This window comes from Molossus molossus, unplaced genomic scaffold (genome assembly GCF_014108415.1).
Source record: "Molossus molossus isolate mMolMol1 unplaced genomic scaffold, mMolMol1.p scaffold_m16_p_6, whole genome shotgun sequence".
NCBI classification, from domain to species: domain Eukaryota; kingdom Metazoa; phylum Chordata; class Mammalia; order Chiroptera; family Molossidae; genus Molossus; species Molossus molossus.
In genome coordinates, this window is record NW_023425399.1 from 60,269,227 (window position 1) to 60,293,633 (window position 24,407).

At 43.0% G+C, this 24,407-nt stretch overlaps 2 protein-coding genes across 8 annotated transcripts in view; one reads left to right on the forward strand and one right to left on the reverse strand.

Annotated features, from left to right (window-relative positions):
• The first annotated feature begins 439 nt into the window (after positions 1-439).
• Positions 440-23,194, forward strand: MPPE1 (metallophosphoesterase 1). Of its 5 annotated transcripts, none has more exons than XM_036244313.1 (12): positions 440-1,108; positions 9,032-9,154; positions 11,536-11,928; positions 14,821-14,929; positions 15,876-15,979; positions 17,089-17,163; positions 18,811-18,919; positions 19,077-19,145; positions 19,237-19,359; positions 19,925-20,065; positions 20,980-21,158; positions 22,846-23,194. In XM_036244313.1, exons 3-12 carry the CDS (start codon positions 11,651-11,653, stop codon positions 22,898-22,900), a joined length of 1,242 nt encoding a protein of 413 aa, XP_036100206.1. In that variant the 5' UTR covers positions 440-1,108; positions 9,032-9,154; positions 11,536-11,650; the 3' UTR covers positions 22,901-23,194. The 5 variants fall into 5 exon arrangements, with proteins under 5 accessions (XP_036100206.1, XP_036100207.1, XP_036100208.1 ...); XM_036244314.1 differs by having other exon boundaries at positions 19,080-19,145; XM_036244315.1 differs by lacking the exon at positions 19,077-19,145.
• Positions 23,195-23,965: 771 nt separating this feature from the next.
• GNAL (G protein subunit alpha L) overlaps positions 23,966-24,407 on the reverse strand; it is a 240,638-nt gene continuing 240,196 nt past the window's right edge. For all 3 annotated transcript variants that reach the window (XM_036244310.1, XM_036244311.1, XM_036244312.1), the window contains one exon: positions 23,966-24,124. In XM_036244310.1, the coding sequence (XP_036100203.1) occupies positions 23,978-24,124 (147 nt within the window). In that variant the 3' untranslated portion in view covers positions 23,966-23,977. The remainder of the gene's footprint in view (positions 24,125-24,407) is intronic.

Here is a 24,407-nt window from a genome sequence, read left to right on the forward strand (position 1 = left end):
ATGAGTTAAAGGAAAAATAAAGAAAATCCATAACAAATAGTCACTCTGGCTGTCTCATTTATTCATCACACTTTTCTTGAAGGCACTTTGCCAGGCTGTGAAGACGAAGATGAAAGACACAATGTCAGTCCTCCAGGACCACGGTCTAGTGGGCAGAAGGCAGAGGGAGCAATCAATCACAGGGACAACGCAACAATGAGGCCAGAGCAGCTTGCTCCCGAGAACTGGCCTCTTCCCAGTCGACCCTCACACTGTGCCAGATGAGCCTTGTGCCCCCCACGCGGGTCTTTGGACCCTGCGCCGCCCCCTGGGGCTCTGCGTGGAGCGCAGTGAGCGCGGCTCGGCTGGGCGGAGCGCACCGATCGGCTGGGCGGAGCGCGCTGACTGCGGGAAGCCCACCTCTCCGGCCTGAGCCCAGGTCCTGCATTAAAGAAACGACCACTCAGGCCTTGCGAGGAGGCCAGGGGACCGAGCGCGCGGGGGGACCGAGCGCGTGGGAGCCCCGAGCTCCCTGTTCCCCGCTCTGGCCCGAGGCAACTTGCACCCTAACGGCCTTTCGGTGCCCAAGTGACTTCTCTTCCGTGCGCTACTTTCGATTTTCTGGGGCCTACGCCCGATTGCAGCGACTTCCCAGGGGTTCCGATGAGCGACAGTATGTATGCAGGACACAAGCAGGTAAAGTCTAGAAGACATTTCAGGATGGCAGAAAGGACCAAGTTGATGAAGAAGATGTAGCCACATGTGTGTGTTGGCTTTTCTTTGGACCCGTTGTTGGAGTTGCCATAGGAGCCCCGACTGTGGTTCTCCTCCTGGGGTCGCAGGCCAGCCGGCTCTGTCTGCACAGCTAGCAGGCTCCGGGAGCCCGCGTCCCAGAACCAGGGCTCTGGCGGGGCGAGGCCTGCCTCACCTGGACGACTCCAGGTTTTTCTTCCGGACTGAGGTCGCCGAGGCGGGGTTCCAGGGCGACCTTGACACGTGGCCACGCTGCGGAAACAGGAAGCTGTGAGGATGTTGGGCCCGGGCTCAGAGGACTGGTGAAATAATGGGACCAGGCTAGGGGTGCTCTGCTTTCCGATGGCCCTTGTGTCGTGCCGAGCGCCCAGCGCAAGTATGATTTTACATGTATACTTGTAGCCGTGTTATAATATTTATGCTTCTGTGTTCATTGTTATTTCTTGTTACTGCAAACTGGAACCTCCCTGCCCTTTTAAGATTGCAAGTTAAGGCTGTGACCATCTGGGTGCGACATCTCTCACCCCATTGATTGCCAGGGTTGATTAGGCTGATCTGGCTGGTTTGGCGGGTGTACCCCTCCTCCCTCACAGATCCCTGTGCGTCCCTTCCCCAAGCTGTGCGCTGGGTGGAAGAGGACGACTTTCCCCTCAGAGGAGAGGACTGAGCCTTCAGTCTAGGGTATACAAGTAGCTGCGCTCCTCTGCTAGAACCTCCAAACAAGCTCTCAGGGTCCATTTGTAGGAGAACGTAGGGTAGTCAAGTTTCAGAGACTCCAGACACATCCAAATGAGGCGCCGCACTTGGCAGTCTGCCTTTCTTAAAAAAAAAAAAAAAGATTGCAAGTTAACCTATTGAAAACAACAGTATTTTGGAGTTTAGTTCTTTATTTGCTGGAAAATCACTATTACTTAAGTAGGCTCATGTTATTAAATCATAAGGTTTTCTCACTTCCTAGTTTACTAATGTACATTGGAAAAACACCTGTTTTAAAATACCATTTAAGATGGAAATTTTAACCATAGATAGCCATTGATGACATTGTGGTAATATTTTATTTAAGATAAGGAGTAAGAGAAAAAATTAATAGGTCAGTGCATAGTAAACATGTTTTAAAAATATGTTTTTATTGATTTTTTTTGAGAGAGAGAGGAAGGGAGAGGGAGAGAGAGAAACATCTATGGCTGCTCCTGCACACCCCTTACTGGAGATAGAGCCCACAACCCAGGCATGTGCCCTGATCAGACTCAAACCAGCAACTTCTCTATGTACTGGAGGAAGCTCAACCAACTGAGCCACACCAGCCAGGGCTAAACCTTTTTTTAATGCTTTTGTGGGGAAGGGAATTTAGATAGTCAACAACTTTGAAGTTAAAAATCAGTCAGTGGATAAAATATTTTGCTCTTTTATTATGGATTGTAGCTACTATTCTGTGTTGGGCTGTATAAAACAATGCTGTACATGCGTCTTATAATTACAGGGTGGAGTGAAAGTAGGTTTACAGTCGTGAGTATGCAAAACACTTTATTCTTTTATTATTATTTATTAATTATAGTATTTTCCATATGGACAACTATAAACCTACTTTTGCCCTGTCCTGTGTGTGTGTGTGTGTGTGTGTGTGTATACATATCGTGTGTGTGTATATTCTGTAATTTAAAAGACCCATTCTTTTTTTTGTGAACTATTAATAGCATAATATTAGTAATTTTTCTTTAGCTATGTGGTTCTCAGCTCTTCTTTTAACTTTCAATGTTGGTTAAGTTCACTGTGTGCCACAGAGCAGCAGCCATGTACCTTCTAAGAAATGATGTATTTTCCACTTTTTAAAAAAAAAATCCTTACTTGAGGATATGTTTAGAGAGAGGAAGGGAGAGAGGGGGAGAGAGAAACATCCATGTGAGAGAGAAACATTGATCAGTTGCCTCCTGTTTGAGCTCTGACCAGGATTGAACCCACAACCTAAGTATGTGCCCTGACAGTGCCCTGACAGAATCAAATTCAGTGTTTTGGTGTATAGGATGATGCTCCAACTAACTGAGCCACCTGGCCAGGGCTCTGCTTTAATAACAGTTAATTAAATGAAAGCTTATTCAGCAACAAAAATCACATTTTCGGTTTCATTCCAGGTAAAGGTGCTCTGATTTGGGGGAGCACAAGCCAACTTGAGAAGGTGACTCAGTGATATTCCCCTAAACCCAAGCTCTAAACACTTTGAGAATTTATACACACACACACACACACACGCACACACACATACATATATACATGGTGAATTTAATTCTGAAAGAAAGCCCCTGTTACAGGATATTGTTAGCTTGTAGGGCTCTCTCTGTGTGTTTGTGTTTATTTTTTTTTAAATTGTGGCAAAACCTACATAACATAAAACTATTTTTTTTTAATCCTCACTTGAAGATATTTTTTCCATTGACTTTTAGAGAGAGTGGAAGGGAAGGAGGAAGAGAGAAAGAGAAATGTCAATGTGAGAAAGAGCATTTTTATGTGTACAGTTTAGTGGCATTAAATACATTCACATTGTTTTACAACCATCAACCAGTATCCATTTCCAGAACTTTTTCATCCACCCAAATTGAAACTTCATATCCATTAAATAATAACTCCCCATCCCTCCTCTCCCAGCCACTGGCACCCACTATTCTACTTTTGCCTCTAGGAATTCGACTACTCTAGCTTCCTCAATAAGTGGAATCATAGTACTTGTCATCCTATGACTGGCGTATTGCAATTTGCATAATGTCCTAAAGGTTCATCCACGCTGTAGCACATATTAGAATTTTATTACTTTAAATTAAAAAAAATAATTATGATAAATACACATAAAACTCACCACCTTGCCAATTTTAAATGACTATTTTTAGAGCAGTTTTAGATTCACAGAAAAGTTGAGCAGAAAGTTCAGAATTCCTATATACTCCCTGTGTCTACACGGCACAACCTCCCCCATCATCAACATCCTCCACTAGAGCGATACATTTGTTACAATTGATGAATCTATATGGACACATTATAATCACCCAGAGTCCATAGTTTACATTAGGTCCCTCTTGATGTACATTCTATAGGTTTTAACAGTGCATAATGACTATTATAACAATGTATATGCACTGTTACAGTGTTCTAAAAATACTCTGCATTCTACCTGTTCATCCCTCCCCCTTCCCCCTCAAACTCCTACCCCTGTCCCCAATCCCTGGTAACACTGATCTTTTCACTGTCTTCATAGTTTTGCCTTTTTCAGAATGTCATATAGGAGGAATCATACAGTATTGTAGGCTTTTCACCTTGGCTTCTTTCACTTAAGATCCTTCCATGTTTTTTTTGTTTTGTTTTCATGACTTGTTAGCTCATTACTTTTTAGCACTGAATAATAGATCATTGTCTGGATGTAACGTAGTTTATTTATCCATTTACCTGCCAAAGACATCTTGCTTCCAAGTTTTGGCAATTATGAATAAACCTGCTATAAGTATCTGTGTGCAGGTTTTATGTGGACATAAGCTTTAAACTCATTTGGGTAAATATCAAGCAGCACAATTGCTGGATGATAAAGTAAGAGAATGTTTAATTTAAAAGAAACTACCAAATTGTGTTCCAAAGTGGCTGTGCCATTTGCATTCCCACCAACAATGAATGAGTTGAAGTTGCCAGTCTTCTGGATTTGGGCCATTCTAATAGGTGTGTAGTGACATCTCATTTTATTTATTTATATTATTATTATTTACATCTTTACCCAAGGATCTTTTTTCCATTGATTTTAGAGAGAGTGGAAGGTAGGGAGAGAGGGGGGAGAGAGAGAAAGAAGAAAAAAATCGATGAGAGAGAGACACATTGACTGATTGCCTCCAGTATGCTCTCCATCCAGGGCAGGGATTGAACTTGCAGCCAAGGAATCAAACCCATGACCCTGGGGTGCATGGACCGATGCTGTAACCACTGCGCAACACTGCCCAGGGCGTGACACCTCATTTTAATTTGCATTCCCTGATGACATATAATGTGGAGCATCTTTTCATATACTTATTGACAGTATACTTCTTTGGTAAGGTGTCTTTTAAGGTTTTTGGCCCATTTTTAGTTTATTTTTTATTTTTTCTTGTTTACCCATTGAGGTATAATTGACAAATAAAATTGCATTTATCTAAAACATAACAATGTGATGATTTGAGATTGTGAAATGATGACCACAATCAAGTTAATTGACACATCCATCATCTCACATAGATGTGATGTGATGATAACATTTAAGATTTATTCTCTTACTGTTGCCCTTTTTTTTTTTTAATCCTCACCCGAGGACATTTTTCCATTTTTTGTTCAGATAGAGTGGGAGGGAGAGAGAAGGAGAAAAAGAGAGAGAGAGAAAGAGAGAGAGAGAGAGAGAGAGAGAGAGAGAGAGAGAGAGAGAGAAACAGAGAAACATCAATGTGAAAGGTGCACATGGAGTGGCTGCCACCCGCATGACCCAACCAGGGCTGGGGACAAACTGCAACTGAGGTACATGCCCTTAGCAGGAACCGAACCTGGGTCTCTCTGGACCGCAGGCCGACACTCTAACTGCTGAGCCAAACCTACCAGGGCTGTTGCCCATTTTTAATTGTGTTATTTTCTTATTGAATTTTAAGATTTCTTTGTATATGTTGGATAACACAGGCATTTATTAGATGTGTCTTTTGCAAATATTTTCTCCTAGTCTCGGCTTGTCCTCTCATTGTCTTGGACCATCGTATCCACTTTTAAGTGTCTAGTTCAGTAGTGTTGAGTATATTCGCATTGTCGTCCAACAATCTCTACAGCTTTTTTGTCTTGCAAAACTGAACTCTGTACAACTGAAACAATCCTTATTTTCCCTTCTTCAGCCCCTGGCAATCACCATTTCACTTGCTGTTTCTATGAATTTGACTACACAAGGTACTTCATAAATGGAATCATATAGTGTTTGTCTTTTTGTGACAGGCTATTTCATATACCCTCAAGGTTCATCTATGTTGTAGCATGTGTCTGATTTTTTTCCTTTCTAAAGGGCAGAATAATAGTCCATTGTTTATAGGTGCCATTGACAGACATTTGGCTTTTCCTCACCTTTTAGCTATTGGACGACAATGAGAATATAATGCTGCTATGAGTATACAGATATCTGTTTGATTTCCACTGAATATATATCTGGAAGTGAAATTGCTGGATCACATGGTGATTCTATTTTTAATTTTTTGAGGGACTATCTGTTTTCTCCAGTGACTGCACCATTTTACACTCCCAACAGCCATGCATGGAATCCAGTTTCTCCACATTTTTGCTAATGCTTATTATTTTCTGTTTTGTTGTTGTTGTTGTTGTTGTTAATAACCATCCTGTCCTGTCTTTGCCCCCTCTTTTTTTTTAAGTCACTTGCTTGAGATTACACACTGAAAATAACACAGCTGGGATACAGACTTCTCCAGTTGTCTGGGTTGTGCAGCCTAGGGTTCAAGAGCTACTACACGTTTCTTTGTACTTCCCTTTTAGAGGAAAGCTGGTTTCTCCAAAGAAGCTCAGGGAAGCTTGTCATTACTTCCCTCTTCACCAGAGAGCTACTCAAGTGTTTCCTCTGTCAGAGTCCAACACAGGGCTGGCGAGACGTGTTCTGTGTACCTGTTTGCCGGTCTTTAAATTTCTGCCTGACCCTTTGATCAAAGGATACAGGAACGACTTCTATATATTTTCCTCCTGTTTCTATGATGTTGACTGTTAAGCATTTAAAGGATCAAACATTCTAAAATATTTGGGAAAGTCAGACTAAATGTAAGCCATTGACACCATAGACATCTATTGAGCACTACTGTTTGCAGGCACCATGAGAGAAGAGGGGACATGAAGATAAACAAGACAAGGGCCCTGTCTTCGGGAACTTACAGCGGTGCAGGAGAAACACACATTCCAGTACACACAGATACATGTACATAAAGATGGAAACAAATGTTTTGTGAAGTAAATTTTGCTATGCCTTGTCTTTACTATGTGTAGTATAGGTTAGAATTTTCTATTCTGTCTTATTCTATTTTATTTTTTAAAATTCTGGTCACAAACTAATTTCATAAACCAGGGATGGGTCAATTTTAGCTTCCGGGAAAATTCTGGGATAGTAGGTATTATTAAGCTGTTTTTTTAGAGTCATCATCTATGATGTTAGGAATTAGAACATGTATATGTAGAAATCAAAACACCACAGATTCAGTACTTTAGTTCTTACCAGGACTTTCAGGACCTTTAATATTGAATCTAGTTTTCTTACAGACAAGTCAGGAGGGGTCCTGAGAAGCATGCATCTGCCTTTTGATTTTAGGCCAGGCTGAACTGTGGTTGGGAGGCCTGTATAGTTTTCCTGCTTGGTTATCATTTGATGAGTTTACTAAAATAGACAAATTGAACTTTGAGAGTGAAACCAATAACATTTGAGTAATTTTGCTTTTTTAAAATATGTATGTTTTTATTGATTTTAGAGAGAGACATCTATGTGAGAGAGAAACTTCTATCAACTGCCTCCTGCATGCCCCTACTGGGGATTGAACCCACAACCTGGGCATGTGCCTTGACTGGAAATCGAACCAGTGATCTTTTGGTGCTGGGACGATGCTCAACCAACTAAGCCACACTGGCCAGGGTACTAATTTAACTTTTTGAACTTAAACCTGCTAATGCAAAGGAAAGCTTCTAATATGGACAAAACTATTCATTACTAACAAGAAAGCAACATACAGAATACAGTTTTTATCCAGACTTTCTATTTCCTGGCTTTACAGTCTAGTGATAGAAGATGGATCAACACATTTCCCCCCTGAATTTATTGACAAGACAGGAGGAAATGGTTGCACTGGGCCTGGGTGTGGTGTCCATACTGCTCTGATGAAAAACGCTCCTTTATTTAGTCTAGGACAGAACACATTTTCTCTCCTGTAGCTTGTAAGAGCCTGGGCATGGAAAGGATAGTAGTAGCAGTTAGTTATGTATAGTTGTGGGGATTTCAAACCATGTCCTATTTATTATGATTGCGATGAAACTTAAGGTTTATTTTTAGTGAAGAAAAGGTGTGAGGACTTCCCTTTGTGAAGCATTAGATGTACAGCATTAGAAAATGCAACTCAGTAAATGAGTGGAGAAAATAGGTTCAGTCCAAGATGGCCACAGCTTCAAGATGTCCTCCAGTAATTGGTCTTTGTTCTCTGATGGCCTTCATTTTCCCTAACCTGATTATAGCTATTTGAATTATTGCATTGAGCCTGTTGGACTTTTTCAGATTGTAAGGTTTATTCTGTAATCTAATCTCATAGAAAAACTTACTTTTTAAAACACTTTTATGAACATCACTTTTATCAAACTCCACAACATCAGCAGAAGTAGGTACTGTGATCCTCATTTTTGAGACTCAGCAAGGGTCCATGGTTTGGCCCAAGGTCACAGAGCAGAGCTACAGGTTGGGTTCTTTCCAATTCCACATAGATGCTCTCTCTGCTGGTGGGTATTCATGACACCAGATAAAATGCTGGAAGAGGAACAAGTGGCTGGTAATTCCCCATAGAGCTCTTAGGTTTTCCTCTTTCCTGCCAAGAAAGGGGCAGATGTTGTTCACGCTCCTAACTGATGGTGGTTAGTAGGTTCCCTTCAGCTGTGTCAGAAGATGCGGAAGCAGTTCTGTCCTTGAGGCTGGTTTGAGGCTTGGTTCAAGTATTATGAGTGCAAGGAGGTCACTTGATACCCATCCGGAAGCAGCTATGAGGTAGGAGTGATAGCTCATTACCGATGCGTGACTCTGAATGGTGCCTGGCATGGTGGCCTTGCTGTGCCATTTCTAGGGAGAGAATGGACTCATTCCCCCACCCTCACCAGCCCTAAAAACTACTCTGTCTTTGTGTCAGAAGGTAAAAGGGGATCTATGCTTTGGCAATCACATTGAATATAATATTGGGAATACTAGTTTGATGAGTTTTAGATAGAGGAACAAAAGTAGTCTTCCAAGATTTGAACAAAATAAATTCTGTTTAATGATTTGGTACCAGAAATTGACAAATACGTTTTTCACTGATGGCGAGGTCTGCTTTTTGAAGATAACCACATTATACCGGATAGATGATTCACATGGTATCAGGGTTTTCTTAAGAGAATAAGGAACAGTACCAGGTAGCTTGCTTGCTCTCTCTATCTCTTTCCTTTCCCCTTGGATATTTTTTATTTCTCTGTGGAAAGAAAATGTAGGAGCTTGAGGAAGGGGCCAGGACTCTCCTAACCTTTGGTTTCTTTCCATAAGCCCTCCTTAGTTGGCTGACAGATTAGTCACCCCGGCAGCAGCCAGCCTGAGGCAGAGGGCCCAGCCGCGGAGGCTCAGCAGGAGCAAATGTACCTGGGAGTCATCAGGAGAGCTGTGTGGCCGGTGAGTGCACACCCAGCTTGCCTCTTTGTGGCATCCGTCCAGCACTTTTGGTCCAGGGAAGCTGGAGGATTGCAGTTTTGTGGCCCCTCATGTCCCTGAATCCCACTGTGGGCTGCAAAGCAAGGGCAGCATCGTCTTGTTTCCAGACCACTCACCTCTCCTTCCTGATCTGTTATCACAACTGAAACACAGTTCTCTCAGACTGGGGCCTTGGCCACAGAGGAGCAGGTATAAAGCCGTCATTCTGGTTTTCATTTTGGGAAATGCTGAGCCTCTAAAGAGCCAAGTTTGCATGCTGAGAGAATTCTAAACCCAACCCCAGAAGGTTGTTTTTTTTCCCTTTCAACTTGCCCTCTGTAGTCTGAGCAAACATTAAAGTTTTAGGAAGTTTCAACTGCTCTTTTGGCCGTAGCTTTTAGGATTTGGGAGTTTTTACCTTTCGAAAGAAAATGAAATTAGTAAGATCAAATGCTTTTCATATATTTGATTGAATAAAAACAAACGGAATTAGATAATATTAAGGAATATATTTATTATTCCTTAGAATCTCATTTATGAATATCCACCAAATAGAGAGAGAATCCATGCCCTTAGACACACCGGTGAGCATTTGTTCAATCATCCTAAAGTTTGTGGGTAGATGGGTGACTTTCTCCTCATCTGCATCATTAAGCTCTATCCTCACTGGGTGGAGTTACCCACACATCCTGGGCTGCCTGGAACCATCCCAGTTCACACCATGGCCCTGTTTTTTTTTTATCATTAGTGCCACTTTTTACTCTCCAAGGTGTCCCCAGTTGGAAGATAAAGTATGTGGTGACTCTACTTATGTGGCATGAGTGGTTCCACCTTAGAGAAAACAGAGGTGGGATGAGCTCTGGGGAGGAAGTACGACACCTTGTCACTAATGACCTCTACTGGTTGATAAAGATATTGTGGATTTTCTGACTGGAATTCCAGTCAGATCAGTTGATCTGGCTTCCAGGCCTGGCTGCTCTGACCTCTCTGAGGCATGTTTACAACCTAGCCTTGCGGACTGTTCCCTCTTCAGTCAGGTACAGTGCTCACTGTGTGTAATGCCACGTGAGCACAGACAAAGGGATGATAAAGATTAGATGCTACAGAAAGAAATGAGTGTTTCTGACTAATTCCTTGCCTATCAACCATAGGAAGATTCCTAGATTCATCTTTGCAGAAAAGAATTTTCTTCATTTATGGCTCAGTTGGGGCCTGTGGTCAGAGTGCACAGCCCCCGTGCCCAGCAGGACTTCTGATGCTGCTCCCGGAGCTAAGTGCTCTGTAGTCTCCAGGTCACCGTCCATTTTAAGATTGTTGTCTTGAGCATAAGTTGAGGAATCTTAGGTAGAATGCCTCCTCTTTTTTTTATTTTTATCCTCACCCGAGGACATTTTTCCATTTTTTGTTCAGATAGAGTGGGAGGGAGAGAGAGGAACAGAGAGAGAGAGAGAAACATCGACGTGAAAGGAATACATCGAGTGGCTGCCACCCGCATGACCGACCAGGGCCAGGGACAAACTGCAACCGAGGTACGTGCCCTTAGCGGGAACCGAACCTGGGTCTCTCTGGACCGCAGGCCGACACTCTAACCGCTGAGCCAAACCGGCCAGGGCAGAATGCCTCCTCTTATATCCTATCTCAGGCCATCCTTTTATAAACCTTTCTCTTCAGGAGTGTCAAAAATAGATGCTCTCTTTATAGGATGCAAAATTCATCTATGATTCAGAGAAATCCACAAACATTTTAAAGGTTCCTATACAAAACCATTGCACATAAATGTCTTATTACAGGAGGCTATCCGGAGTTTTAAGGCTAATGTGTAGGTGAAAAGTCCATATTGCAAAAATATATATAATCTGATGCAGTACTCGGAGATGGTGGCTCTGTCCGACCTGTGCTCTGAGCCCAGAGCCTAGTGGAGTGCATTGCGTGGATCTCTGAGGCACCCTGTGTGTGGATAGTCACTTCTCTCATGGAGAAGAGTGTAGAAAAATAATGAATTCACACCAATACATTACAGAGGGCTTATGACCTATTGATTTTTAAGGTCCTGGAGGGGTGACTCCTTTAGGAGTCAAATTATACTTAAATAACGTTTGTTGACTTTCCCAATTATGTCTGCTACCTAAAGCATCCATCTGATAGATTTTTGTTTAATGATTTCCATGGTGATTCACATTTATCATCTTAGTGGGCAAAAATTCTAATAGTATTATTCTGGCTCACCTGGTTGTTACCAGTAATCAGACATTGTCCTTGTGAGAGTGGAGGACAATTTGTTCAGTTGGGATGTAGATAGAATTCTGCAACTCCTTAGCTGTTAATGGAGAAGCATAACCCAGTCCTTTCCCTTTTTCCTGTAGGTACATGGCTAAGACCTGGACACCATCTGCCTCTTGCCCAAGATTCTACAGTTTCCTCCTGGTGAATTCTCGGTGGAGCTGACTCTCCGTTGCTGACAGCTCCTGGGCAGGAAAAATGGCCACTATCAGATTTGGGTTCAGAAGGCTGAATTTTCATCTGTTGAGGAGGAGTTTCTTGCTGTTGAAACTCACAGCTTTTGTCATTGCTGTTCTTCTATTTTGTGAATTTTTAATCTATTACTTAGTGATCGTCTGGTGTAACTGGCCGGAGATAAAAACTCCAGCCCATGACAGTGAACGAGAGACTCTGGAACCCGTCCTGAAAGCCATGTTTTTGGCTGATACCCACTTGCTTGGGGAAGTAAGAGGCCACTGGCTGGACAAATTACGAAGGTAGGAGCTAAAATCAGGAATCTTTCTGAAATTCTGTGCGCTAAAAGGTGTAGTCCTCTCCCCGTAGGCCAGGCTTGATGGCTTCAGGGTACTCATTAATTATTTTCCTCTCAAAGGAAAACATGGGGGATTTGACTTTTCCTTGAACTTACTGTCTACTGAGTATCTATTATATACAGGGACCCAGAATTTGAAAGGCAGGTCTGGGTGTGAGTCTTATGGCTTTGGACAAGTTACTTGGGCCCTCTGAGCCTGTCTCTGCTTCCTTGTTTGTAACTGGGTTAATGTGAGGAATTCCAGCCCGGCTGGTGTGGCTCAGTGGTTGAGCGTCAATCCATGCTCCAAGGGGTCACCAGTTTGATTCCTGGTCAGGGCACATGCCCAGGTTGTGGGCCCGATCCCCAGTGCGGGGCAGGGGCATGCAGGTGGCAGCCTATCGATGTTTCTCTCTCTCTCTCCCGCTCCCTTCCTCTCTCTCTAAACCTCTCTTAATAAAGAAAAAAAGAAAAAAATATATACATATGAGGAACTCCACAGGCTGTTGGAAGAAAATGCCCACAGCAAAGTCCAGCATGTGGCTGTGGACAGTGAAGGTTAGGTTCCCTTACCCCTGGGCCAGCAGACTCCTCTCAGTTACTGGAGTGTAATTTTGAGCTCACTTCGTTTAGTCCACTGGGGCAAGGGGAGGAGCAGAGCAGCTCTGTGGCTGTCTCCCTGGGAAGAAGATCAGCTCCTGTCAGTTCAAGTTAGACCTATGCAGTGTAGTCTGTCTGTTTTGCCACAGAAAGCTTTTAAAAATTTTAATTGTGGGGAAACACACATGACATAAGAGTTACCATCTTAAACATTTTTTATAATCCTCACCCAACAATTTATTTCTATTGAGTTCTAAAGAGAGGGAGAGAGAGAAACATCTATGTGAGAGAGAAACATCAATTAACCAGTTGCTTCCTGTACGTACCCTAACCAGGGATTGAACCTGCAAACTCTAGGTATGTGCCCTGACCAGGAATCAAACTCACAACCTTTTGATGTATTTGATGTATGAGATGACACTCCAACCAACTGAACCACCTGGCCTGGGCTTAAAACATTTTTACATAAGTGTAATTGTAATTTTCCATTTGTGATTTTCATTTAGCATAATGTCTTCAAGGTTCATCTATATTATAGCATGTGTCAAATTTCCTTCCTTTTTGAGGCTGAATAATATTCCATTGTATGTTTAGACCACACTTTGTTTATCCATTCATCTGTCAATGGACTCTTGGGTTGCTTCCACCTCTTGGCTATTGTGAACAATGCCCCGACAAAAGGTGATTGATGAGGACTTTTGTTCACTGGTCAGCAAAGCTCCCTTCTTGCCCCTGATGACCTGCACTGTGACCCCTTTTCCTTGCCGTGGCTTCATTTGTGCCTCTCTGACGAGGTGACTATTCTTTCGAGTAGCAGTGTCCTCATAGTGCTTTGGATATAAATGACCCTTATGTTGGGAGGAAGATGTGTGATATCCCCAGGGGTGAGTGAAGAAGACAAAACAAAAGAAGGGCATTTGGAGGTGGTACTATACTTTTTAATTTGTAGCTTTAAACCAGAAGAGGCATGACATAGAGAAAGAAGGTCAGGGTGAGACTGAGCTCCTTTGGCTTTATTTGGGTCTTACAAATTGTGCTTGGTTTATGATCAGTCCCTCAAGTAGTCTTCTTCGTTCTATTGCCGCACCTATTTCTAGATGCTTTTTTCTCCAGGGCAAATAACATTAAGTCAAGAAAAGCTGAGAAATGGGTGACTTCCCTGGCCCCCGCCATGTGGACCAGTGAACCTTGCCCGGGAACGCTTCAATAAAACTTTTGCCCGCCAAAAAAAAACAAAACACAAAAGCTGAGAAATGTATTTTGAGAGGTGTCTTGAATGAAGCTGTACCATGATAGTGGTTTACACGGGGCCTGAAAAGTCTCCTCTGACCAAAAGTTACTGACACCTATTTATATGCCCAGGACAGCACACTCCTCTTTGCAGGGCATAAGCAGCCAGGAACATGCCTTAAAAAGGAGGGAAGAATTGGGATCCTTAGGAAAATGACACAGATCAGAGTTGGTTAGGGAGGAGGCAGGGTTGAGAAAGCAGTGACATTTTTGAACACCTTCTGTGTGCCAGTACTTCACAAATACTTTCTCACTTAGTCCTATAACTATCCCGTGAAAATAGGTTTTCATTATCTTCATTTACCAATGAAGAAACTAGGAATCAGAGAGAGTAGGCAACATTCTCAAAACTTCTCAGCTGGTCAAGTGGGTAGAGCTGGGATGTTCAGCCATTGCCTATCAGGTTCCAGATCCCAGGCTCTTTACATTCACTTGTTTCCCCTAAACTTAGGGCCTAAAGAGTGATTACTTGTGTGTCTGAAGTCTATAAGATTTACAGTTTTGTTATTGGCTAGTGTGTTTCTCACATTTTCTCTCCCCAATTCTGAAAGTAAGAAGTTGAGTCCCTTCCAGAAGAAGTGAAAGTTGAGCCAGATGCATCATCTCCTCAGTGTGGTGCAGAATCAGTCTACCTTGGGCAGCTTTGGAAGCTGCATTAAGCTCTCAGACCCCTGAGGCTCTCATGACTGAGTGGGGCTTAGGGGTACAGTGGGGGGCTTGATCTCAGGGTACCATACAGGGGAAGTCAGCCTTTGAGATGTGTGTGAGGGGTAGCCTGACTCTTCTTTGGGCCTTTACTCACATTTAATCAGATATGGCTTCGTCTTTGGCTCTTCCCAGCAGTGGATGCACATGCAAGGGTGGGGCCATAGGAGAATGGACCATTTAGTCACCTTCTAAATGGCCCGTGAGACAGATGTAGGCTCCACCCAAGAAACACTGATGCTTGTTTCCTGTTGGACTCTAGGGAATGGCAGATGGAGAGAGCCTTCCAGACGGCTCTGTGGTTGTTGCGGCCAGAAGTCGTCTTCATTTTGGGAGACATTTTCGATGAAGGAAAGTGGAGCTCCCCACAGGTAGGCCTTGCGATCCTGGCACCCTAATCCTGCTTTCAGGGTCCACACGGGCAGCCCAGAAGATGCATGAAGCAATATCAGCTAGGGTTGGAAGTTAATATTAAACATGTATAGTCTGTCTTGAAGATAATTAGGATCTGTGTCTAATGCCAATCTTGAGTTAGGTTGACTAATCTTACATTTGTCTATGTAGGAAATATGTCAGTTAGCCAGATGTCACTTTGTTGGAATGCACGTTCCCACGAACCTCTTGAAAAAGGGAAAAAATGGCAAGATGGATGCTGTGTCAATTGTCACCAAAATTACAGAACACACATTGAAATGTAATTTGACTTTACATTCTTTTTTTTTTTTTTATTTATTTTTTTTTTTATCCTCACCCGAGGACATTTTTCCATTTTTTGTTCAGATAGAGCGGGAGGGAGAGAGAGGAAGAGAGAGAGAGAGAAACATCGATGTGAAGGGACACATCGAGTGGCTGCCACCTGCACGACCAACCAGGGCCGGGGACAAACTGCAACCAAGGTACATGCCTTTAGCGGGAACCGAACCCGGGTCTCTCAGTACCGCAGGTCGACGCTCCAACCGCTGCACCAAACCGGCCAGGGCTGACTTTACATTCTTATTTAACCACTAGATTATGAGAACTGTGCTACACAAGTTACTTGCTGCTATCCTCTTATTTTCTGTCTGAGGAAGAGGTGCAGAGGGAGCCCAAGGAGCCTAGTGTGAGGTTCCTCTGCCCTTACTGGGGCTCGAGAGCTCTGCCTGGGCATCAATTAAATAATTAAAATATTAAGTTAGTTGTGGAAAAAGAAATTTTAAGTTCCACATTAGCTTTATGAACATCTGATTTGGACAGGGGCATTAACTTCTCACCATCAGAATAGGAGCCACAGGAAGAGAAGGTTCTCTGGGTCTCAGCAGTGACCATTTTATCCCACAGGCCTGGGCAGATGATGTGGAGAGGTTTCAGAAAATGTTCAGACACCCGCCTCATGTGCAGCTGAAGGTAGTTGTTGGCAACCATGACATTGGCTTCCACTACCAGTAAGTAGTTCACTAAAGTATTGCAACATGAGTACTCTTGCTAACTGTAATTTTGAGCCTGCTACAATTTAGGTGGAAGCCTTATCTGGGTTGTGTGGAGGAAATCTGTATAAGATGTAAGCTCTGGAATGTAAGCTCCACAAGGGCAAGGGTTTTTGCCTTGATGCATGGTACACCTTCAACAGATCTTAAATGAATGATTTGTGTGTCTTTGGGTGACTATAACGTGAAACTTACCTTTTTTAAAAAAAATGTTTTTATTGATTTTTTTTAGAGAGAGGGGAAGGGAGAGAGATAGAGAAACATTGACGTGAGAGAGAAACATCAATCGGCTGCCTCCTTACACACCACCCCCCTGGGGATCAAGTCTGCAACCTGGGCATGTGTCCTGACCAGGAATGGAACCAGGACCTATCAGTCCATGGGACGACACTCAATCCACTGAGCCACACTGGTTGGGCTAAAATTTACTTTTAATAGCCAGTTTTCTTTAGGAATCAGAAAACAAGATGATTTAGAATCTAATAGCTAATATTTGCATAGTACTTATTATGTGCCAGCCTGCATTAAGCACTTTACTTCCATACTGTAACTTTTTAATCTTTACCATGGTCCTGTTATTTTACCCATTGTACCAGTGAGGAAACTAAGGCCCTGGGAATTAAGTCACTTGCCATAGGCCTCATGGTTAGTCAGAAAATTGCAGCTTGATAACCTGAGGCCAGCTGAAACTCTAAACTAACAATGCTCGTCTGGGGCTCAAATCCTGAAAGGTAATTTTTGTGTGTGTTCATGATAACTCTTAAGAGGTTTTAAAATGGCTTGTTCTGGCTCTGGCCAGGTGGCTTATTTGATTGGAGCATCGTTCTCTACACCAAAGGTTGCACGTTCGATTTCCAGTCAGGGCACATACCTAAGTTGTAGGTTCGATCCCCGCTTGGGGAGTGTACGGGAGTCAACCGATTGATGTTTCTCTCTCATATGGATGTTTCTCTCTCTCTCTGGTTCTCTCTTTAGCTCCCTTCCTCTCCCTCTAAAAAATGATAAACATATCCTCAAAAACATAAAATGGCTTGTTCTGAAAAATGTTTTTTTACAACTGAATGTAGGATGAGCACATACAGAATAAAACGATTTGAGAAAATTTTCAACCCCGAAAGGCTGTTTTCATGGAAAGGAATTAAGTAAGTATTATTTGTGAATTCTCATGTCCTTTAGTTCTTGGAAATTTAATTTTCAAAGGTGGCTGCCAAGCTGGGTCAGACTTATGGTCTTTCGGGCCTGGTTTACAGTCTCTGATGAAGGTGCCTCAGGCTGTCCTTATTGATGGTCCCTACATCGGAGTCACCACCCTAGTTTTCTCTAACAACCCACAGTGAATTGGTCAGTCTGTGACTTTGCCCAGCCATCAAGGGAGTTTTATTCTTTCTGTCAGCATGGGCTCTGGGTGATATAAATTTCACCAGTCCACTTTGTAAAGAAGTATTTTTTATTTGTTTAAAATGTATTTATTTCCCTTTATAGAAGATGTTCCTATGGTTGTGGTGTCATAGGATTTGATGACAAGTGTGCTCACTGTGCTCTGTAGGTCTGTGCCTACCCTCACTCCCATCAGCCTTGATTTTTAGATCCAAGCTTCCTATACCTTTAGTCTGACCAGCAGCCAGCTCCCCCTCTGCAGGGCAATCTTTGTGCCCTTCTCCGAACCCTCTGGTCTCTGTGTGCATTTGCAGCATAGTGGATCAGATGCTGCATACATTATTATTCTAGCTGTGGACCTAGAGGACAGAGAAAGGGTGGGAGAGGAAGTTTTCCCTATTTGGATCATATCCTTCCTGTGGTATCCAGTACTCTGTTGGCTTTGGCCAGAGTAGCTCACTGGGCCCATCAAATGATATGGTCTGTGTGAAGCTCCCAGAGACCAGGGTTCAGTGGGTTCTCCACAAATGCTCGTTCATTCCCTCCCTTTGCCTGTAGGGCAGAGTCTCTAGTAGCTTTCTCTCCTGAGTCAGAATGGAGACTTGAAACAGTCTGAGTTTTCTCCCTCCAGGCATAGAGTTTAAGAAATTATAATTAAATATACTGATCATATTTCAGATCATTTGATTAGTCAGTTCCTCATCTCTCAAATTCTTTACATTTCAAGCAATCTTTATGACACATATCTTCTTCATTTCCAGTTGATATGTGTGTAGGAAATAAAACCATATTTAATGGGAGTTTATAGAAAATATAACTAAAGACGTTGCAGAGGAGAAACGTAATTGACTTCATTTGGGATTATCCATACCAGTCCACTCTAACCAGCACCCCAACCCCCACCCTGTCTGTTTGCTGAGTACATGGACATTACTGGACATTGCCACAGTTCACTTTAGGTAATAATAACATCTAGTATTTACTTTCTAGTGTCAGGTCCTATTCTGTTGTATCATTTCATTTAATTCTCAGAATGAGCTGGTGGCATGGGTGTACTATTTATATCCCCATTTTGGAGATAAGGCACAAAGAGGCTGAGTAACTTGTCCAAGGACACATGGTTCGATGCTGAGCTTAGCGGTAGTCTGTCCTCAGAGCTTCTGTACTCTTGGATTTCTCACAAGTTCTTGGTTACAAGTCCTTTTACCATGTCTTGGACTCCACTCCCAATAAAGCTATTTTGCTTTCTTAATATTAAATTCTGCCTAAACACACAGGTTAGTCCAATTGAGATTTAAAGCTATTCTGGGAGTTTCTTCACTTTGTGGATGCCTAGCTTTCATTTCATGGGAAAGTATTGCAAGAATACGTGGAAAGCCCTCTGACTCTCTGCTTGCTCCCCTCTGCCTCAGTTTTGTGATGGTCAATAGCATCGCATTGGAAGGGGATGGCTGTAACATTTGCTCTGAAGCAGAAGCTGAACTCATCGAAATTTCTCACAAACTCAATTGCTCCCTAAAGGTAGGCGATCCTCCGAATAGCACAGGTGCCTTCTGTTCTGGCACGTTCTAAGTGCACAGTGAGTTGGAGCACTCTGTCAGTTTCTCAGCTCCTTCTTCCCTTCCTGCCACGCACTGAACACTGGGTGTGCTGGGTCAACGGACTGATTTCTGACCAGCAGGAACAGCACTCCCGCCGCTGCGAGGATGGGCAGCCGCTGCCGGCCTCGGCCCCAGTCCTTCTGCAGGTGAGGTGGGGAGAAAGCCACTCCATGTGTTTGGCAGAAACACCTGGGGTCTCATGAAGTCACATCTGACTCCTCTCTAAATCCTGAGCAGCATTTCCCGCTTTACCGGAGGAGTGACGCTAACTGTTCGGGGGACGACGCCGCACCTCCAGAAGAAAGGGGTATCCCCTTTAGGGAGAGATATGACGCACTTTCTCGGGAAGCCTCACAAAAGGTTTGGCAGCACCTGGGATTCTCACCGAGACAGATGCCTTTTGTAGTTTCCACCGAGGAAGGACAGAGGACAGGGTTTGGACAGTATTTTAGATTTTCGTGCCATGGTTTAGTTCCTTCCCCCACCCACCCCATCCCCAGTAAATCCATTTCTATTTCCTAATATCCAGTTAATACCATTCTCACCTATTCTTTATTCAAAAGATTTCCACCAACTTAGATGTATTTAGAAATGTAAATGGAACTTGGAGTTAAATTTTTAGGGACTTAAAATGCTCTCCCTTAAATATGTATCATATATGTTACTTATAATAAAATATAATCATATTTACGAGGTAAATTTATTAAATGTTTATAAAACTAATGGCATCTGGGATGAGAAGAACATATTCTAAGAGCTGACCTTACTTTTGATAGAGTGTAAACAAACCAGAGGATTTTAAGGAAAAATGACAGGAGTCCTAGAAGTAGGGATTTCATCTTGGACTTAGAGAGCAGCGGCGGCCCGGCCCGCCGCAGGGCTCTGCGCAAGCGCTGACTGCCTGTTGCTGTCCCCGGTGCTGCAGCTGCTGTGGTGGCTCCGGCCGCGCCTGGTCCTGAGCGGCCACACGCACAGCGCCTGCGAGGTGCTCCACGGGGCCGGCATCCCCGAGCTCAGCGTGCCGTCCTTCAGTTGGAGGAACAGAAACAACCCCAGTTTCATCATGGTAAGTGAACATTTATTTTTGTCTCAAAGCTTTCATAAGTGTTTAAATCAACATAGTAATCAACTATTAATTGCTGCAATCTGTAAAAATATACAAAAGCCATAAATGACTCCCTACTCCCCACACGCACACCTAGTTTGATGCATTGTCCCATCTAAATATCTTCCTGGCACTATTCCGGAGGGGTGAGGGGAGTGTTAATCCTTCAGAGATGGCAGTGTCCTCTATATTAGATGCCCTGTCTAATCTTTGAAGGAAACAGGAGCGTTGCTTTTAGCTGTATGCAGCCGTCTTGTCCTAGTTTCCATGTGCTGACAGAAAAATGCCACAGCTCATACAAGGTGATTAAGGATGTTGTTTCAGTCAGTGCCTCCTGATGTGTTTTCAGCTCCTTTCTTTGCCCTTGGGTTGCAGCATTCAGTTCATAATGCTTTTGTGTGGTACTTCTACTTCATAAAAAGATGGGAAAAATTTCATGTTGTCAAATTCAAGGTAATAAGTGGAAACACTCCCCACTGTCATTCCACATAGCAAAAATATCCACCCAAAACAAAGCCCATTGAGATGCCTCTAGCACATGTATATCTAGGAGACAGACTGCTTATCTTAGCATCAAGTGGTGTGAAAAACAGCCCTGCACTGCTTGCTGTTCCTTCATGACCCATGCTCTAAATCTCCATGCCTCTGAGTATCTCAGGTATGCCCGCTGTATTTTAGAGCAACCCCTGACTTCCCCTCTCACTACTGCTTGTGTGGGCTGAAGGTATGCCTCCCTAAGTCCCAGGTGAGGAGAGCCACTTCCCTGCCTCACCGAAGTAAGCCAAGAAAGCTGCCTTTCCTCTGTTTCTGTCTGAGTGTGGTGTTGGAGCTGTGCGTAGCGCTCTCACTGCAGAACACTCTTGTTTCCTTTCCAGGGCAGCATGACGCCCATGGACTATGCCCTGGCCAAGTGCTACCTTCCCTGTGAGGACACGGTTCTGATCACCTACTGTGGAGCAGCTGGGTTCCTTGTGGTCCGCATATTAGTTCACTTTGGACTTCTAGCCTCACCTTCTCCTTTTGGTTGGAAGTTGCTCAGAAAATTTAAGACAAGGTAAAGAGCAGGAGACTTTTTGCATTTAGTAATAAATATCAAAGCCAAAGAAACTGAACTTCAGGCAGTGCTCATGTGAGATAAGACGCAAGTAGATGGTCTTTATGCACATCACAGAAATTCTAAATCATTGATGCAAATTACTGCAGAATAAATAGTTGATTGTACTATTCTCATGCTATGAAAATGGAACATGTACTCTACAACAAGTCGTTTTCTCATTTTATCAAATGTATGTGTAATCAAAGACTGCATCTGTACAATATGTAAAGGCTACTAATGTCATCACTTGCATGCACTGGACAGTCCTTCCTTCCCCAAGATTAGCCAGCAGTCTCCCTGGCCGGTTTGGCTCAGCAGTTAGAACGTTGGCCCGCGGACCGAAGACTCTCCAGTTTGATTTGGGTCAAGGGCACGTACCTTGGTTGCGGTTTGTCCTGGTCAGGGTTGTGCAGGAGGCAGCCAATCATGTGTCGTCCCCCTCCCCCCCACACAGACACACTCTGTCTAAAGATAAATGGAAGAATATCCTTGGGTGAGGATTAAAAAAAAAATAGATGGAGCCAGCAGCACTGGAGCCCCCATGGGGTTAGGTGTATGCAAACTGCATGTTGGGTTTGCTGCTGTCCTGTGAAGTTGTTCTCAGGGTCCTATGTATTATAAAGCTGTACGATGAAAATCAATGTACAGATGCTATGAGTTTACACAGACTTTTGTACTTCTGTGCTACATTAATGGAATCAGATTTTTAGATAAGTGTAATTTTCTCTCCAGCAGATTGAATTGTTAAATCTGAATTTAATGCTCATCAGTATTCAAAATAAACTTGAGAAATGGAAGAGGAAGTGGCTTTTGGTATTTAAAAATAAGTACCTTGGTAATATTAAGCCAGATAAAATGTATTTTTGTATGTGTATTTTGTCTAAGAGTCTAGTTCTTCCTTCAATCAAACATTTAAATAGGAAGTTTAATTACAGGGGAGTTGTTGAGTTATAATGCATGTAACTATATGTGGGGGGGGGTGTATCTTCGGTCTTTCTTCACGTTTTACTTTGAAAGTGCAAAGAAAACAAAAAATAAGTTCTCTTTTTATGTTTCAGTTCAACTGAGAGTTTTATCAAACAGTTAAGGATGAAAGGAGGAGGAATTTGGTGATAATGAAATAAAATGCTTGTTGCACCGATTGTCTATAAAGTTGTCATCCTTTCATGTTAAAATAATAGAATTTAAAACTGGATAGGTTTATAAAGGATTATAAAAATGCTAATTATATAGTAAACTTTAAAATACCTAACAAAGACTAGAAGACAAAAGAAATGAATGAAGTGATACAGGGTAGGCTGTCACTTCTCTGAGTTTGTATTGTTGAACTATAACTTCGGACATCATTACAGATTATTTTTGACCTAAGGAAACTACCCCCAAAGCTGTGGCTGTGGGTAGAATATAAAACGTCCCTGCTACATTGATCCTTGCTTTCTAGATATACTGTGCCATAACTTTTGAGGATGCATTTGCAAATCTTTCAAGTTTGAGAAATAGCCACATATTTTGACTTAGTATTTCAAATAAAAGATTTATAATGTTTCTTCTTCAAAAGATAAAGAATGCCATACTTGGATTCTTCTAAGCAGACACAAATGTTGATACCCTTTTGTCTTTTTCTTCCTATGTGTTCACAATGAAGCTGGTGGTCGAGTGGTTCAAAGGCTCTGACAGGAGGAATGGCCCAGAAACATTAACTGGAGAGAAAACATCCCTGGTTCCCTGTGTCCCCTGAAAGAAGCGTGTGCTGTTAGTGCAGCATCATTTGTAAGATGTGGAAAATTGATGTGTGTAATATATATGTGTATATAATTTATTTTTAAAGCAAGGAGTATTTTTCAAAGTACCACCCTGATAAAATGTCCTACATTCTACAGATACTATTCATTCCCTTTCTTAGAGCAAGTGCAAGTAATGTTGACCCTTAGCTGTTCACAATAAAAACACATTGCTTTTACAGGTATAGCCATAATCAAGGCACAGAAATCTACAAGGATTTTTCTTTAGTAGTTATATAAAATAATATTACATTTTGTGGTCTGTACAGTGTAATAAACCAGCAATAAAACAACAAAAAGAATATATGAAAGGAGACTGTTACCCAAGCATAGTGAAAGTCCAGAGAATCATTTTTAGACAGGACACACTTTGCAGTAGTTTTTCTGCCTGAATATAAAAGGCTCAAAGTAGCTCTGATTCAAATGCCTGAGGCTAGCAGAGACTAAATATTATTGAAAAATGGTTTTCTTGCCACTCTGTGGCCTGGGGCCTCCTAAGTCTTGGGCTAATGCAGATCAGAAGAGGTGGCCACTTGTCCGCCTGCAGCTTCTTAAAGCTAGACTCAGAAAGCCGTGGCCTACCGGTTACATGTGTGCCTCTGCAGTCATGCTGGACAACTGGGGGCAAAGTGTGCTGCTCCACCATCTATAAGTTTATAACGAATCAATAAATCACTGACTGGATGAATAAGGGGGCTCCTACCCAGGGAAATTTCACTGCAGTGACACAGATTGGTGGGATTGGGGAGGGGAAGGAAGGCCATGTTCAATGAAAACAGAAGCTACAAATCAAACCTGAGGGGAACAGAGGTAGCCAAAGGCTTGGTGGTCACACAGAGCAGGACAGACAGCAGCCGGGACAACACTGGGAACTCACTACTTTCTACCATGGCTTGGGGCTGACAGTCGGTGAATAAATGCTCCGCCCAGCGGGGTAGTGGACAGAGGCGGGCAGGTGGAGAGAAGGCGCCAGGAGGCACACCCATCCGGGCTGCCTTACAGGAGTTCGTACTGTTTGAGGTGCATCCTCTGGATGATGTCTCGGCAGTCGTTGAACACCCTGCGGATGTTCTCCGTGTCCACGGCGCAGGTGAAGTGTGGGTAGCAGTAGTGTTTGCCATCCCCTGTCGCTGTGCTGATCCTCTGCAAAACAAGGCATCTGCGCTGAAGGGCCCTGGCCACCTGCTCAGGGGCACATGGGAACACAGTCCCACCTCATTAATTCTTAGAAAAGAATGGGGCAGCACTTGGGTCAAAGACTGGAGGGGCTTGGGGTGTTGTCATGTTTGTCTGACCAGGAACACAGCTGTAGCAGTATCTAAGCATTGAACATGCAGCCGGAAACCAAAGAACCTGAGCTTACCTCCTGCCCGCAGAAGCTTAGAATTCAGCTGAGACAGGATATACATTTAAAAGGTAGCCACTG